Below are 18,142 nucleotides of genomic sequence, written 5' to 3'. Positions count from 1 at the left end.
TGAGAGTACAAAATAAATTGATATTTAAGAATCAGATGAACATCACTGATAGATCAGAGATGAAATGAAGGTCAGGGTTTTCTGTTGAGCATCCTACTTAGTAACAGAACAGTATGTTATAACTTGATGGGTCTTCTTGTTTGACAGGCCAATGGGGCTTTGGGGAACGGTGCTATTAGAAATGACCTGAAGACTTTCAAAAACTTTACTAAGTATGTAATGGGTGCTTAATAAATATTAGTTGAAGAAATGAACAAAAGTTAGGCTGACAAAAGTTGAAGAAGTTTAGAAAGAGATAGTATCAGGATACATATTTCAGTTTTGGCATGTTAGTTTCACGTTCCAGCAGATAATCCAAATGGAGGCATTATATTGAAAATTGAAAATATGACATTGTTCACTGGGACAGCATCACGGCTGAATTAAGATTAGTTAAGACTCTTAGACAGAGATGAGATCAGAAACCAAGAAGGGGTAAATTTTCTGAGAGAAGAGGGAAACTAAGAATTGTATCATGGGTATGTCTTGTAATTAGGTCTTATTTAGGTATTTCTGCAGGTAAAAAGAGCAGTCAGTTAAAAACTATGGCAGTTTTAATATCGTGAATATGTTTTTCTACACAGCAAGCTATCTTTGGTACCAAAACAAACTTGTCATTTTCCAGTCTTGAAAATTACATGTGCCTTCACAAAATCATAATTGTTTATCTAGAAAATGTTTTCTTCCAAATGATACTCAAATAAGAGGGTAATTCTTATCTTAGCTACATACACATTTTCTTTGGAATGTTTTATAAAATTCTGTTTTTCTTCTATTTTGCACCTGAATCCCAAAAGTTTGCTTTCTGAATGTGGCTTAATATTTGGCATCCAGTTTTTATGTGTTCTTCATCTTAAACTAACAAACAGATACCACACTTGCCTGTTTACTTGAAAATTGATGGGCATGTCACCAGAAATGAGAATTTTGATAATAGACATTATTATGAAAACTAGTTAATCCTAATATTATTGATCAAATGTGAAACCTTTTAAAATAAAGTATTTTTTTCTTAGAAATACCAGCTTACCAATAATTGTGATTTTTTTTCCAGAGAGAAACAGGACTACAAATAGAAATAAATGACCTTGTAAAACGGAAGATTGCGGTTGATGAAGAAAATGCTTTCTTAAGGAAAGATTTCAGTGACTTGCAGAAGAAATTTAAAGATAAAAGTCAAGAAGTTAAGGTGTGTTGGCTTGCACATAGTTTTACAGTATTATTGCTTTGAAACCCTACTTTAAGCTTTGTCAGCCTTTGTGGCACAGAAAGTGACAAGCTTGGAGGAAAAATTGCCTTAGGCCCTGCTGTACCACACAGTTTTCTCACATGCAAAAACTGAGAAAGATGCTTTAAAGATAAGACTCCAAGCTTTATAACTTTCAGATAAATAGTTAATGATGGAAATGGAGCTAAGAAAGTAGGAGTGTGAATATGTGGCTTCTTGTAATTAGATTCTGATGGGACTGGCATTATTAATTGATAAAACCCAGGTCTGGGAGGATATGTCTGTGTGGGTCTCAAAAATAGCTGGGGACAGCATCAAAGGCAGCTTGATCAATTAATGGGCTCTTTGCAAATGTGTACTCATCAAAGCTGTCATCCAGTGAAAAAATATGACCCATCCACCTGCATGAAAAGGGGCCAATAAAAGTATACAGGTGACCTTGGCCATCAAATATGGAAGAAGCTGCTGTGAGGGTAAAACTGCACAGTTTATATTTGCTGATTAGTTCTCACCTTTTTTTTGCTTTGTTTTGTTTATCGGCCCTTGTGGTACTGTTCTACAGGACACTAAGGAGTGTGTACAGAATAAGGAAGAGCAAAACAGACTGGTTATAAAAAATCTGGAGGAGGAGAATGAGAAATTAAGTACCCGCTGTGCTGACCTGCTAAATGACCTGGAGAAACTGAGGAAGCAAGAAGCACATTGGAGAAAAGAAAAACATAGCATTGATGCAAAAATAAAGGTATGCAGTGAGAGTGGAGAGCATGAGAATGATGCTGTTATTTCAGATCTAACTTCTTATAGGAAGTTTATTACATGTGATTTTCTTTAAATAACAAGTTATATATTCAAATCCACCAGTGGGGACCAGCATTAATTTATATTCCTTCACTTAAGACCCACAGCTTTTTAAAAATTGATGTTGCAAAGCAGGAAACTGACTTCAAATAGTTATCTAAAATGTAATCATTAAAAAATAAAGGCTGTAGCATTTTGAAATGAAACATGTTTTGAAAAAACATATTTAGAATCACGAGGTTTGACTTTTCTCAGTTAGAGCTTAAATTTATAAGTATAGCTAGAATTCATTACAATAGAGTTTTAAGAATGTGTTCTCCAGGTCTTTTGAAGAATAAAATGGGAAAAAAGCACAAAGCAATTGAGAAATACTCATATGTGTTTTGAAGATGGTGTTTTTCTTTGGCTTAAGATGGCGTTATTCATAGTAAGATTTTATTTCATAGAAGATGAAAGGTATAATCAATCTTTGTAATATGTCCATCAGTATTTTTCAAAATAATAATTTTTTGGTGGCATTCTCTTTGCCTTGGGAATATTTTTGTTAATTTTTTTCCATCTAATTTTAGGTTTCTCTTTTACCATAGATTTTGTTGAAAAGGCCAGAAACAAATTTTTATGCTAGTAAATATGATAGTGCCTCTGTGTATGCACACATAAAAAGAATATATAACATAAGTTCACACACACATGTGTACGTGTATGTGTATATATATATAGCTATTAAATATAAATATAGCTATTAAAATATACTAAGTATGGATATGTGTGTGTCTGTGATCATTTTAGAGGTGAAGGGATGTGTATTTTTGAGTGTGTGAATCAGTTCATTGCACATATTTAAGAAAATACATTAAATCTTTTAGTGTATCATCAGAGAACAATGAGCCATTGAGAGACTTGAATTCTGGTGCATTTGTTTTCTCAGCTTTTATGTCAGTTTCTGCTTCCCTGCAATCTTTAAGCAGTTTGGTAGTGTGATAAGGGTGAGTGGTACTTCCTTATGTTAATTCATAGGCACATGAGTGTTTGGTGATACTTTTCATACCATTGATGACTATTTGCCACTTAAATAGTTCATTCTGTCATTTGCTGTGATTTTTAGTTCTGGGACTTTTTCCTTTAATTGGGAAGTGTGTCTTACTAATTTGTAGACATTATTTATTCTGGGTAGTAATACTTTTTTGCTATATGTACTACAAGTACTTTCTGTTCCATGAATCTCAAGTAAGGTAAATTGGACTTTGAAAAGTTTGTGGATCTAGAAAGAGTATGTTTTATTATTCTCTAATGTTTTTGCTTTGACAGTCTTATTTGCTAAAGTTTTCCCTATTCCAAAGTCTGTAATGTACTTAGAGTTTATTTTGAGGTCTGTTGTTTCACACCATTTATTCAGTAGTTTATTGATTTGTGATGTAATCTCTGACATCTCAAAGTGTTCCCGTGTTTAGGTTTGTTTCTGGACATATTATTATTTTCATGGTTTTATGTATTATAGTTTTGTAACTTGACCCATTATTTGGTAGGAAGTCTGCTTCTTTTTTCTGTAAGTCATGAACCCTGTATATGCTTCTTCACTATCTTGTAATATTTAAGAACTGTTTTGTTACTGGGGCATCTGGGTGGCTCATTTAGTTGAGTTCTTGGTTTGGGCTCGGTCATGATCTCTGGGTTGTGAGATAGAGTCCCGCGTGGGACTCTGCTCAGCAAGGAGTCTGCTAGAGATTCTCTCTCTCCCCCCCTCTCCTTTTGCTCCTCCCCTCACATGTAGGCACGTTCTCTCTCTTTCTTAAATAAATAAATAAATATTAAACTTGATCTTAACCTAAAGGCTGAGAAATGACTCAAATAAGTAAATCTTTTTTTTTTTTTAAGATTTTATTTATTTATTTGACAGAGAGAGATCACAAGTAGGCAGAGAGGCAGGCAGAGAGAAGGAAGGAAGCAGGCTCCCTGCCAAGCAGAAAGCCCGATGTGTTCTCGATCCCAGGACCCTGGGATCATGACCTGAGCTGAAGGCAGAGGCTTTAACCACTGAGCCACCCAGGCACCCGCAAATAAGTCAATCTTAATGAACAGGAACGATTATATTAGTTTTACTGAAAAACTCTATTAGAAAGTAGATTGGAACCACACTTAGTTTATGAATTAATCTTGGGAGAATTGTGACCCTACTGTTCACATATGTGGAATAAGATTTTGTACCTTTCTTAAAATGGCATTGTCCTCTGTTAACTAGATTTAGTCCTAGCTACTAATATTACTGTAAAAAGATTGTATAGTGGTAAGTAATATCTTAAATTATATTTTAATTATTTCTGGAAGGCAGGGTTGTTACTGATTTATCTTAACCTTCTTTTCAACAGTTTTTTCTAATTATCTTATTAGTGCTAAAAATTTGTACATTTTCTTGATTTTTCTAAGTTATTAAGAAAACTTTGCATCTTTCTTTCCTTCCTAAAGTATTAGTTGGCATATAATTCACATGTAATCCTTTTAAAATTCACAGTCCGAGTGCAGTCATTTTTAGCTTATGCAGAGTTGTACAGTTATTACCACAATTACTTTTAGAACATTTTCATCATTTCAAAAAGAAACCCTGTAACCTTTAGCAATCACTCTGCATTTACCCCTTCATCCTGGATCCCTTAATAACCAATAATCTGCTTTCTTTTTCTGTAGTTTTGTCCATTCTAAACATTTCATGTAAATAATATCATAGTATATGGCCTTCTGTGACTGACTTCTTCTACTTAGAATAATGTTTGCAGTGTTTATCCATGTTGTAGCATGTATCTGTACCACATTCCTTTTTATTGTTGAATATATTCCATTACATTGCTATCCTACATTTTATTTATCACCAGTAGATGAACATTTGTGTCTTCAGTAATGTTGCTGTGAGCACTTGTGTACAAGATCTCATGTATGCATACCTGTATTTTTATTTCTCTTAGATACATACCAAAGATTGAGATTACTGGGTCATATGGTAACTGGTTTTAAGCTTTTGAGGAACTGTCAGACAGTTTTGGAAAGCAGCTGTATCACTTTACATTGTGAACAGCAGTCTGTGAGGGTTCTGATTTCTTTTTGTTCTCATCAACACCTATTATTGTCTGCCTTTTGGATTTGTTTTTGTGGATGTGAAGTGGTATCTCATTGTGGGTTTGATTTGCATTTCCCTGATGGCTAGTGATGTTGAGCCTCTTTTCAGATGCTGTTGGCTATTTGTCTGTTTTTGAAGAACTGCATATTTCATTCCCTTTACATATATTTCTGGATACAAGTCGCTTTTCAGCTATAGAGTTTGAAACTATTTTCTTCAATTCTCGGAATTGTTTTTACTTTATTAATGTTTTTGAAGCATAAAAGTTTTAAATTTTGATATTTAATTCATCTACTTTTTCTTTTGTTACCCCTGATTTTGGTGTCATATCTGAGAAACCATTGCCTCATCAAAGATCAAGAAGATGGAAACCTATGTTTTCTTCTAAGAGTTTTATAGTTTTATATCTTACATTTAATTCTTTGATCCATTTTGAGTTAATATTTTAATACGGGGTTTGACAGGAATCCAACTTCATTCTTTTGCACGTGTTACTCAGTTGTTCAAACACCATTTGTTGAAACAGACTATTGTTTCCCCCACTGCTACTGTGTTTATTGAATATCAGTGGACTGTAAATACAAGGGTTTATTCTGGATCTCTATTCTGTCCATTTGATTTATACATTTATCCTCATGTCTGTACCACACAGTTAATTATTATAGATTTATAATAGATTTTGAAATTGGGATTGTGTGTCATCCAGATGTTTTATTCTTTTTTCAAAATTGGCTATTTTGGATCTCTTGCATTTCCGTATGAATTTTAGAATCATTTTTTCCATTTCTTACAAAAAAAGCAAGTTGTGTTTATTTTGATAGAGATTGCATCAAATCAGAAGATCAATTTGGCAAATATCACTATTTTAGCAATATTATAACATCTACTCCATCAACATGGGGTGTTTCTTTTTTTAGGTCTACTTTAATTTCTTTCAGTAATGTTTTGTGGTTTTCAGAGTATGATGCACTTCTTTACAGAAAAGTGTTTGCATTTCTTTGAGTATGTATTATTTCTTTTTTCTTTAATAGAACTCATTTTTTTAAAATTTAAATTCAATGAGCTAAACATATAGTACATCATTAGTTTCAGATGTAGTTTTCAATAATTTATCAGTTGTGTATAATACCCAATGCCCAGGTACATATTATTCCTAAATATTTAATTTTTATGCTATTCTAAATGGAATTGTTTCTTCATTTCCATTTTGGGTGGTTCATTCCTAATTATTAATTTTTATATAGTGATCTTATACCTGCAGCGTTGTTGAATAAGGTTGATTCTTTAGGACTTTCTATATGTAAGATCATGTCATCTACAGAGAGAGATAATTTACTTTTTCTTTTCCAATATGGGTGCCTTTTGATTTTGTTCCCCATTACCCTGGCTAGAATCTCTAGTATACAACTGAATAGAAAAAAAGAGTAGACGTCTGTGTCTTATTCCTGATCTCATGGGGAAAGAATCTACTCTTTCATCCTTGAGTATGATATTTGCTCTTGGTTTTGTTGATACACTTTATCAGATTGAGGAAACTTCCCTCTATCCCTAGTATTTGATTGTTGTTGTTTTTATCATGAAAGGGTTTTAGATTTTGGCAAATGCTTTTTTTTTACATCTCTTGAAATGATCTTTTTTTTTTGTCTTTTATTCTTTGGGTGTGGTATGTTATTTTACTTGATTTGGGATCTTAAACCAACTTTATGTTGCTGGGATATTTTTGTCTTTATCTGGCTTTGGTGCCAAGATAAACCTGGCCTTGTAGAATGAATTAGAAAATGTTTCTTCCTCTCATGTTTTTGGGAAGAGTTCAAGAAGAATTGGTATTCATTCTTTTAAAATGTTTGGTGGAGGGATGTCTGGGCAGCTTAGGTGTTTAAGAATCCAACTCTTGGTTTTGGCTTGGGTGCTGATCCTCAGGGTTGTTAGATTGAGCCCTGTGTTGGGCTCTGCATTCAGTAGGGAGTCTGCTTCTCTCCCTCTCCCTCTGCCCCCCTGTGCTCGCTTGCTCTCTCTCAAATACATAAAAAAATAAAATAAAATGTTTGGTAGAATTCACCAGTGAAGCAATCTGGTACTAGAATTTTTTATGTTGGGTAGTTTTGATAACTGATTAAACCTCTTCAGTTATTATAGATCTGTTGAGATTTTCTATTTGTTCTTGAGTTTAGGTGATTTTTGTGTTTCTAAGAATATGTCAGTTTTGTCTTGGTCATCTAATTTATTGATGTAAAACTGCTTACAGTATTCTCTAATAATCCTTTTTATTTCTCTACAGTTTGTAGTGGTGACTTCACTTTGATTTTTGATTTTAATTATTTACATTCTTTCTCTTTTTTCTTTGTCATTCTAATTAAAGGTTTGTTCATTTTGTTGCTATTTTCAGAGTCACCCTTTGCTTTAACTGATTCTTTATTGTTTTGTTGTTCTCTTTAAAAAAGAATTTTCCACACTAATCTTTATTATTTCTTCTTTTCTGTTTGGTTTCACTTTGATATTTCTTCTCTGTTTCTTCAAGGTGTAAAATTAGATTATTAAGTTGAGATATGTTTTCTTTTTTAACATCGGCATTTATAGCTATAAATTTTCCTCTGAATCCTGCCTTTGCTGCAGCCTGTAAGTATTAATATTTTTGTTTTGCTTTCATTTATTTCTGAATATTTTCCGACTCTCTTGTGATTTCTTCTTTGACCTATGGGTTTTTTATGAGTATATTATTTAATTTCCACATATTAACATATATTAATTTTTAAAAATTTTTCTTCTTTATTGAGTTTTAGCTGTAATCCACTATGATTAGAAAAGATATTTTGTATAATGATAATGTTTTTAAATTAAGAATTGTTTTTTGGCCTAACATGATCAGATATGGAGGATTATCCATGTGTACTTGAGAGAAATGTATATTCTGCTCTTTTGGAGTAGTGTGTTCCGTATACATCTGTTAGGGTTACTTAGTTTACAGTGTTTTTTAGGCCCTCTTCATCCTTGTTGACCTTCTGTCTAAGTGTTCTAGTCATTATTTAAAGTGAAGTATTGAATTCTCCAACTATTACTGTAGAGAACTATTTATTCTTTCAATTCTGTAATTGCTTCCTTTATAATTTAAGGGCTCTGTTGTTTGGTTTATAGTTACATCTTCCTGACAAATTGATTCTTTAATCAATATATACATCCTATATATCCCTTTGCTTTTTTACCTGTTTTTGACTTAAAGTATATTTTGTCCAATATATTTATATCTATTCCAGTTCTGTTTATTATTTTCATGGTTATCTTTTCCCATTCTTTCATTTTCAGTCTGTTTATGTCTTTTGGTCAAGTGAATCTTTTAAAAAAGATTTAACTCTAGTATAATTAATGTACAGTATTATACTAGTTTGAGAAGTACAATATAGTGATTCAGCAATTCTGTACATTACTTGGTGCTCCTCATGATAAGTCTACCCTTAATGCCCTTCATCTATTTCACCCATCACTCCTTTGGTAACTATCAGTTTGTTCTCTGTATTTAAGTGTCTGGATATTTTTGTCTCTTTTTTCTTTGTTCATTTGTTCGTTTCTTCAATTCTACATATAAGTGAAATTATATGGTATTTATCTTTTTCTGACTGACTTATTTAAAGTGAGTGTTTCAATCAACATTTTGTTGTATAATGTTTTCTTTATTTTGTCAATATCTGCCTTTTGATTAGAGAGTTTAATCTATGTATATACAAGTAATTATTAGTTAGGATTGACTAACTTCTGACATTTTATTATTTATTTGCTGTTGTCTGATAGGTGTTTTTCTCCCTCATATCCTCAGTTAGGATGACAGCATCCTTTGTATTTAGTTGATTTGTTATAGTAGCACATTTTGATTCCCTTCTTATTTTTGTTGTGTGTCTATTCTCTTGATGTATTTTCTTTGTGGTTACCATGGATTTACATTTATCATCATGAACTTAAAATAATATAATTTGAATTGATGCCAACTTATACAATAGCAATACTAAAACTCATCTATATTGCTCTTTCCCTCCACTTTACATTATTGTTGTCACAAGTTGCATCATTATAAATTGTGTGTCCTGTAACACAGATCGATAATTTTGTTGTGTTTTTCTTTGAAATATGGTAAATGAAAAGTAGAGTTGAAAACCAGATATTACATAATAATACTGGCTTATGGATTTATCTTTATCTTTACTGAGGTCTTTATTTCTTCATATGACTTTGAGTTACAATCTTGCTTCCTTTCAGTTCAGTCTGAAGGACTCCCATTAACATTTCTTGTTAGAAGCAAGATCTAGGGCAGATCTAAATGAACTCCTTCAGTCTCCCCTACTAATAAATACTCTTTGTGTCTTCCTTGTTTACCTCTGAATTTCTTAATTACTTTCTAAATTTTGAAGAACGGTTTTGCTGGGTATGTTGATACTTCTTTACTTTCAGTTCTTTAAATATGTTATCCCATTGCCTTCTAGCATCCGTGGTTTCTGATGAGAAATTAGTTATTAATCTCATTAAGGATCTCTTCTATGTGACAAGGCACTCTTTCAAGATTCTTTTTGCAGGGGCTGAATTTCAAAAGGCTGATTATAATTTGTAGGTCTCTCTGTTGATTTTTAATGGGAGTTTGTTGGGCCTTTGGATTTGTAGATATATATCTTCCATCAAAATTGGGAATGTCATGGCCATTATTTCTTCAGATGTTATTTCTGCTTCCTCTTCTGTCTCTTCTCTTTCTGGGATTCCCATAATGTATATGTTGGTCTAGTTAACAGTGTCCCAAGTTTTCAGATAGGTTCTGTTCACTTCATGTTTTTTTTGGTGTTTCAATAATTTTACACGTTTCTTCTAGCTTGCTGATTCTTTCTTTTGCCTGCTCTGCATCTGTTGTTAGATGCTTTGGAGAATCATCCATTTCATTGTACTTTTTTTAGCTCCAGAATTGTTTGATTCCTTTTACTAACTTCTTTCTCTTTAGTTGATATTCCTTTGGTTTATACATTATTTTCCTGTAAACTTTTTCATGTTTTTCTTCACCTCTGTAAGGATATTTAGGATAGTTATTTTAAAGCGTGTGCATTATAAATCTGATATCTGGGGTTCCTCAGGAATGTTTTCTGTTCATTTGTATGTTCCTTTGGTTAAGCCATACTTTTGTGTTTTATTTGTTTTTTGTTTTTTTTTAATTTATGCCTGGTGATATTTTATTGTTGTTGAAATTTGGGTATTTGAGTATAACTTTGGAAGTCAGATTCTACCTCTTTCTGAAGTCTTGCTGCTTTTTTAATTGTTAGAAGGCTGTGGTAGTCTGTTTAGATAATCTCCCAATCTATATTTGTAAGAGTTTAGGGTCACTTGTATAAGGTCACTGAGGTTTTTATCCTTTAGCTTTTGTTCACCCCCCATTGTGTCATAGTTTTCCTTGAATGGCAGGAGCCAAAACAAAACACAAAGAAGCAAAACAACAACAACAACAGAACACATATCTACACACAAAACAAATCCCTCTCCCAGTCTTTGTATTGTCTCTGTGCTAAGACTCTTCTTCAGTACTTATCCATATTTGCACTGAGCTCAGAGCTCAGCAAAGGGTAAAACTTTGGGTCTTCTTTTCTCTTTTCTGAACATGCATCTTTCTCTGAGCTTCTGTGTGACTTTCTAAACTCTCCCAAATCAATGGGTATTTTTGAATGTCCTAATGTCCACAAGCATCTTCCAAGACTTTTTCTCCCATGTCTGAGGCATTCTGTTGTATACCTCAACCAGTAATCTTTTGTCCCACACATCTGTGGTTTGTTAGTTAACCTTTGATATTTTTGAGCTATTTCCTCCGTTTATCCAGTCTTTGATCCCATGTATACTCACTTTATATCTATAATTCAGGTAGCCCTTAGATAAATTGGAACAGACACACTTATTCATTTACTCTAAAGTCTATTCTGCTTTCTCCCAGACCAGGAACCAGGATATCCAACTGGGAACATGAGCTCCTGCCATTCTAAGAATATCACTACTTTAAGATTCACAGTTTTTAAAGTGGTCAGCTTGCTGGAGACAGTTTGGGAAGGGCAACTGAAAACTCCATAAATCTTTTGTCCCATTTTTAAGTTGCTTTTATTCTTAGCTCAGCATTTGCTTGGTTGTTGCAAACCTTTGAATACATTCCATAGTTTTCCTAACATTGGTTCTGAAAGTTTCTGCTTTCTTTTTGATATTTCTGCCAGGGCAAAATGCTTGGAACTGTATTATTTACCTGATGTCATTCATCACCTTTAGTTTTAAATGATAGCTTTACTGTATATATATAATTTTGTGTTGACAGGTGTTTTTTGTTTGTTTGTTTGTTTGTTGTTTGTTTCTTTGAGCACTTTGAATTGTTATCTCAGTGTCTCTGGCATCATTATTTCTGAAGAAGTCAGTTAATTTTACCGAGGTCTCTTGAAAATGAGGGATGGTTTTTCTCTTGTGTTTAAGATTTTCTTATTTTCGGCTGTCAGTATTTTCATTGTATGTTTGTGGATTTATACATGTACAATACTTGGAGATTGTTGAGCTTCACAGATGTTTAGATTAAATTGTTTTCATGAGTTTTAGGAATTTTTCAGTCATTATTTCTTTGAATTTTTCTTCTATTTTTTCATTCTCTTGCCTGTTCTTCTGGTAGTCCCATTATGCTTATGTTGGTGCAGTTTGTGGTGTCCACATTTCTCTGGGGCTGTTAACGTTTTTGTTACTCTTTTTTTCTTGGATCTATCTTTGTTTTTTCTTATTTTTGTCATCTCATGTTAAATGTTCAGCTACACTAGTGAGTTTTTTTTGTGCTCTTCATTTTGTTAATTTTGCTTTTTAACACCAGGATTTCCATTTTCATTTGAATGTTTTAAAATAATTTATATCACTTTATAGGCATTTTTTATTGGATGAGACCTTTTCATTTTATCTTATTTTGTTTTTTAATAATAATGATTTTTAATGATAATGTCCTCAAAGTTCATCCATGTTATAGCATGTGACAGAATTTCCTTTCTTTTTAAGACTTCATTGTTTTCTGTTTTATGTATAGACCCCATTTTTAATCTATTCATCCAACATCTGGGTGGTTCTACCTCTAGGCTATTATGAACAGTGCTGGTATGAACGTGGGTGTGCAAATATCTCTTCAAGACCCACTCTAAGAAGTGAGCTTGCTGGATTATATGGTAGTTACATTTATTTTTATTTTTAAAGTTTCTTTAAAGATTTTATGTATTTATTTGAGATAGAAAGCACATTTGGAGGGAAGAGCATGGGAGAGGGACAACTAGTCTCCCCGCTGAGTATATGGCCTGACATGGGGTTTGATCCCAGGACCCTGAGATCATGACCTAAGCCCCAAACAGTTAACCAACTAAGGACTGAGCCACTCAGGTACCCCTAGTAGTTATTTTAATGTTTTGAACAGTTAACCAACCCTCTTTTAAGATTTATTTATTTATTTGAGAGAGAGGGTGCATGCGAGTGTGCGTGCATTAGTGGGGGGAAGGGCAGAGGGACAGGGAGAAGGAGAGAATCTCAAGCAGACTCCCCACTGAGCAGAGGGGATGTGGGGCTGGATCCAATGACCCTGAGATCGTGACCTGAGCTAAAATCAAGAGTTAATTGTTTAACCAACTGAGCTATGCAGGTGCCCCTCCTCTCTCTTCCTGTCATTGCTCTGTGTAATAAATGGAAATTTGAGAAATACTCAGAGTGCTTTCTTAGCTGAAAGCCAGTATTTTTATCTTTAAAATATTACTCTAGCTACTGTAAGGTAATATATGAAGTATGAGATCATGGCTAGAGTAGAGTAGTGATTGACATAAAACCTAGTGCTCACTTCTGCAAATAATGAATGTATAACATTTATGTGGGTATACTCTATTTTTAGATATTATATTTATTTAATACTTTATGAAAATAATCAAAGTTTTATAATATATTTTGGAGAAAATATAGCTTTAGAAAGTAACATTAATTTTGAAATAGTTTTAAAACGGATAAAAAAACAATTATCTGGAGGAAAACGCCAACTTTGAAAAACTTGAGGAAAAATTTCGTCATGATTAGGGAACTGGGCATTATCTGAATCTCAAATATTATAAAATTATGTGGATATTTTTGCCATATTATCTTTTTTTCTCCTGGTGTGGTTATGTGTATACATCTAAAATAGAGGAATTATGAAATATATAGTGTTTGTCCCAAGTACTATTTATGTAAATGAACTCATTTTTATTCACATAATTAATGCTTTTTCATTATATAGTAATTTCTACATTGTAATTTCAATAAGTACATTTCTATATAGGTTTTCACATTTAATTGCTTCAAATTCTTAGCTTTTGTGCCAGAAAGCTGTGATACTTTTTTATATTCTGAGAAAAAGTAAACTGTGACTGGTATTTAAGTTACTGTTTGTACTAAAGTTTTTTTAGTTAAGTGAAAACATAAAATTGAAAACACTACAAATTTTTTACTGTCATTTTGTAGATTAGTTAAATATAATATATTTCATTTATATTTATTTGTTTGATACTTATTATATTTGATTGTGATCTAAGTCCTCTGATTTAGGCCTTTGAAGACAATTTAATTGAAGCAAAGAAAGAAATTGAAGCATCACAGAGTAAATATAATGCTCTGTCATTACAGTTGAATAATAAACAGACTGAACTTAACCAGAAGGATATGGATATTACCCTTGTCAGGCAAGTATATTCAATTTTTAAATTTAACATTAAAGTCATTAGCTATTCAGAATGGTGACATATATGAATATTATTAGCACTCTAAAATGACAAGAGTATGTCTTCTTTGAGGACATACATTTGTGTATTGAAAGTATCTGCAATTATATATACTGACCGGGAATAGTTAACTAAGAGAATCAAAGGATTGGAAAGAGCATTCTCAAAAAGTAGTCTTGTCTCCATTTTTAAAGATTTTATTTATTTATTTGACAGAGAGAGATCACAAGTAGGCAGAGAGGCAGGGGGAAAGGGGAAGAAGCAGGCTCTCTGCTGAGCAGAGAGCTCTATATGGGGCTTGATCCCAGGACCCTGAGATCATGACCTGAGCTGAAGGTAGAGGCTTAACCCACTGAGCCACCCAGGTGCCCCTTGTCTCCATTTTTAACAAGGACAGTGCATTCATTCATTGTTACTTTCCAAAATATTCCCAGCCAAGTGTTATATAATATTAATTATTGTTCTAATGGGCAATATATGAGAAATCCAATTTGACTTTTTATTTTATTATATTCTAAATAGCTCTAGTTTATGAGATACTCTTTCTATACTAACACAAAGTAGAATTATTTGAAAAACTTGTGTTTTTAAGTGTTTTGAAATATTTTATACTACCTATTAACTTATTTCAGTTACCTTTATCAGAAAATGGTGTTAGAATAAATCATAAATATATAAATGTATATGTATTCATATATACACATGTTATCTGTATACACATACATATATATATATATACACGTATGTATGTATATGCATTTTTTACTTAAACTAGTTAAAGTAAATCATACAATCAAAGTTTATCATATGCTTTTGTAAGTACAGTTTCATTCTCTGGTCATACTATCATATATTTAAATACACAAATGTGATATATTTATATATAATACATAAATTCTATGTGTTTGTATTATATAATATTTGTATATGTACACATATTTTTTGTATATCTCTATTCAGTATATATTTATATGTCTTTACATATATTTAGTACATTGCAAGAGCTATTGATATGTCAGGGCAGGATTTTTGGTTAGATAGCAGTTAATGTATAAATATTAGTTTATTACCTAAGCAAAAATTCATTGTATCACAATTTAAAAATCTTATCATAGAATTGAGGACAAGTATAAAATTAAGGATGACAGACCGGTTGGCTTATCTATTCATGGTATAATTATTTTTTTAAGTCTATAATTTGATGAAGTCAGAAAAATAATTTAAAATAGTTATAGAATCATACATTTGTAAGAAATCTTAAAATTATCATTTATTCCTATCTTTTTCTCAGTAAGATAATATGCCTTTTAGTCATTGCTTGATACTTATGATTTGTAAGTTGAGGTACTTTTTGAGACTGTTCTTTTCACTTTATATTGTTTATATTTGAACACTGTTTCATTTATTGAGTTGAAATTTGCTTTTTTACAGTTATCTTTTAATCCCATTTATCTTGAATCCTTATCTAGAGCATCTCATAAAACAATCTAATCTCTATTCTGTAGCCGAGATCTTCAAATAATGGAAGATTATTTTCAAATAATCTTCAAATAATATTTTATCTATAACTTTATCTTTTCATTAGTTAATTAACTCCTCTTATTTCTCATAATTTTTCATATATATATTTCATAGGTGTTATCCTATTTTCAGTTGCATTTCTGAATGCATTCCATATCATTAGTATCTATATTGTCAATATTTTTCTTAAAATATAGCACCTATAACTGCACATAATATTCCAACAATGATCTTTCTCTTTTAGGGTATGATTTGGATGGAACACAGGATATATTCTAGGATGCAATGTAGTGTTAAGTGCATGGCATTTGAATAATCACGTTTTCTACTAAACTTCTCCCCTTCGTGTACTTGAATTTAGTATAAGAGCTATAAGCTATAGTAAATAAGGCAATAATATCCACAGATGGACATTTTCTTACACAATGGTAAAATAATGGACCATGTGTAATTTTAAGAGCTTGATTATAAGGACTTACAGAGGAGGATAAAATAATCTAGAGTCAGAAGTATGGAACAGAGGACCATGACTCAAACCCTCACGATGGGTGATAGTTGAGGTATCTGCAGTGTTTCTCCTGAGTAAGGGTTATCTGTTTGGTATATTTGTATGTCTCCTTTCCTTCATCAGTTTTATTTCTCAGAGTGGGGGTGGTGGTGATTACGATGTGCCAGTATCATTTTATTGAATCTCTATATTGTACAAAAAACACACAAAACCATAATTGTTGGAAAAGTCTTCTAGGCACTTTCTTATTTGGATACACTTTTCCTTACTGGTGTATGACAGAGTTGACCTGTTTTATTTCTTCATGGGTTTATTTTTTTGGAATTCATCCATTTGCATACTTATTGAATATTCGTGTCATCCACTATGATATACAACATTGTTAGGAACTACCTCAAATGATTTTTACCCAGAGTCAGTGTATAAATAAGTATATAAGCTTATATATAATAAGGTTATGTCTATAAGCATATAGAACATCTGAGTATATACTTAGAACTTGCATACTTGCATAAAAGTGCTAGCCAACTAAGTTTCCTAATTAAAATTTTCACCTGAATAGGTAACGATTCTATGATTACATGGAGGGTGGGCTAAATGGCTACATGGAGGGTGGGCCAAATTACATGGATGTGGGCTATTGTTAAAGAGTTGGGAATTTTTCTTAAGTAATTACTTACAAATCTCCTATAAAAATAAAAAAAATAAAATTTAGGGTAGTATAGTCATAATCTGGAGGATAAGAAATATCATCAAAGCCAGAATCGTGAAATTGAATTAATAACGTGGATTGCTAGTGTTCCCAGGGACAATGCAGAAGCAAGCATAAATTATTTCTGTAAGATGATGTAATAATTATGTCCTCAAATTATATCCACAGTTTTGTAAACTAATTTCTAGCACATAGAAATATCAAGTAAGACAAGAATAAAAATAAAAGATGTAAGGACTGTAACTGAAAGGAAAAGACCTTATTATTTGCCTATAATATGATTAATTCACAAAGAAACATCAACTTACAGAAACATTGTTCAAATTAATAAGTGGGTTTGGCACACTTGGTAGGTATAAGGTTAGTGAATAAAATTCAGTTGCACCTTTTATGCCAGCAAAATACGAGGAAATGGACTTAATATATGGAAATAATAAAATTTACAATATGAGTAAACCTGTGAAAAGTATGTATAATGAAAGATGTGTATTACTTCTATGCAGAGAAGTAGAAAATATTATTGACAGAAATAAAAGGTCTAATATGTGTAGGGATATACAAAGTCTGTGGTTTAGTAGGCTCAGTATAATAAAGATGTCAGTTCTGTCCAAATAGATATTGAGATTTAGATTATCAACAACTGGAATCTGTTACCACCCCCAGACCAGAAGGAGCAAGGAGATAAGCTCTTTCCAGATCTCTGTTAAAAAAAAAAAAAAAAAAAAAAAATTATCCTGGGAGAGAGGCTGCCTATTAGGAGAAGCATCTTTAGACACAGAAACATTGACACTGCCACCTGTGGCTCAGCAAAGATGGAGTCAGGAAAAGAAATTCCTGGACCTTTTTTTCTCATCAACCCTCTTTCATCACGAGCCAGCACTCCAACAATCAAATTCAGTCAGAGGTGGAGGATAAGGGACCCGTATATACAGTCTGTGGAGGTCGTCCTCTTAGACTAGAGGACTAGATGAGAGGGTAGAGATGGTGAACTTTGGAGAATATGTGTGCATTCTCCATCACTGTTCTTTTTCAGAGCTCTCCTTGCATTTATTGCTTATTAAATTTTTGGCAAAAATTTAGAGTGAACTTGCTTATTTCTTGTTTGGTATTTAGTTAGAGCATTAAATTTACAAGTAAGCCTGAGAAGAATGGACATCTTAATGATGCCAGTCTTCCTGTCTTAGAGGATGGTATTCCATTCCATTTCTTTCAGTACCTTTGTGTCCTTAGAAGATGTTTTAAGTTTCCAAAGGGTTTTGACATTTGTTGTTAAATTTATTCCTAGCTGTTTTATGTTTTTGTTACTGTTTTAAATGGAATATTTTCTTCCCATATAGTTTCCAACTGATTTTCCTTTTTTTTTTTTTTAAGATTTTATTTATTTACTTGACAGACCGAGATCACAAGTAGGCAGAGAGGCAGGCAGAGAAAGAGGGGAAAGCAAGCTCCCTGCTGAGCAGAGAGCCTG

General features: G+C 32.4%; 1 protein-coding gene across 8 annotated transcripts in view; it reads left to right on the top strand.

Moving 5' to 3' along the window:
- CNTLN (centlein) overlaps positions 1–18,142 on the top strand; it is a 299,263-nt gene that overhangs the window by 105,641 nt on the left and 175,480 nt on the right. For 7 of the 8 annotated variants that reach the window (XM_046023821.1, XM_046023820.1, XM_046023819.1 and 4 more), the window contains exons 4-6: positions 1,094–1,228; positions 1,830–2,009; positions 13,761–13,894. In XM_046023821.1, coding sequence (XP_045879777.1) covers positions 1,094–1,228; positions 1,830–2,009; positions 13,761–13,894 — 449 coding nt within the window. The remainder of the gene's footprint in view (positions 1–1,093; positions 1,229–1,829; positions 2,010–13,760; positions 13,895–18,142) is intronic. The other variant, XM_046023817.1, reaches the window with a different exon arrangement.

Source organism: Meles meles, chromosome 11, assembly GCF_922984935.1.
Source record: "Meles meles chromosome 11, mMelMel3.1 paternal haplotype, whole genome shotgun sequence".
Classification (NCBI taxonomy): Eukaryota; Metazoa; Chordata; class Mammalia; order Carnivora; family Mustelidae; genus Meles; species Meles meles.
The sequence above is the reverse complement of the archived record's forward strand: the minus strand, read 5'-3'. Positions and strand labels throughout refer to the sequence as shown.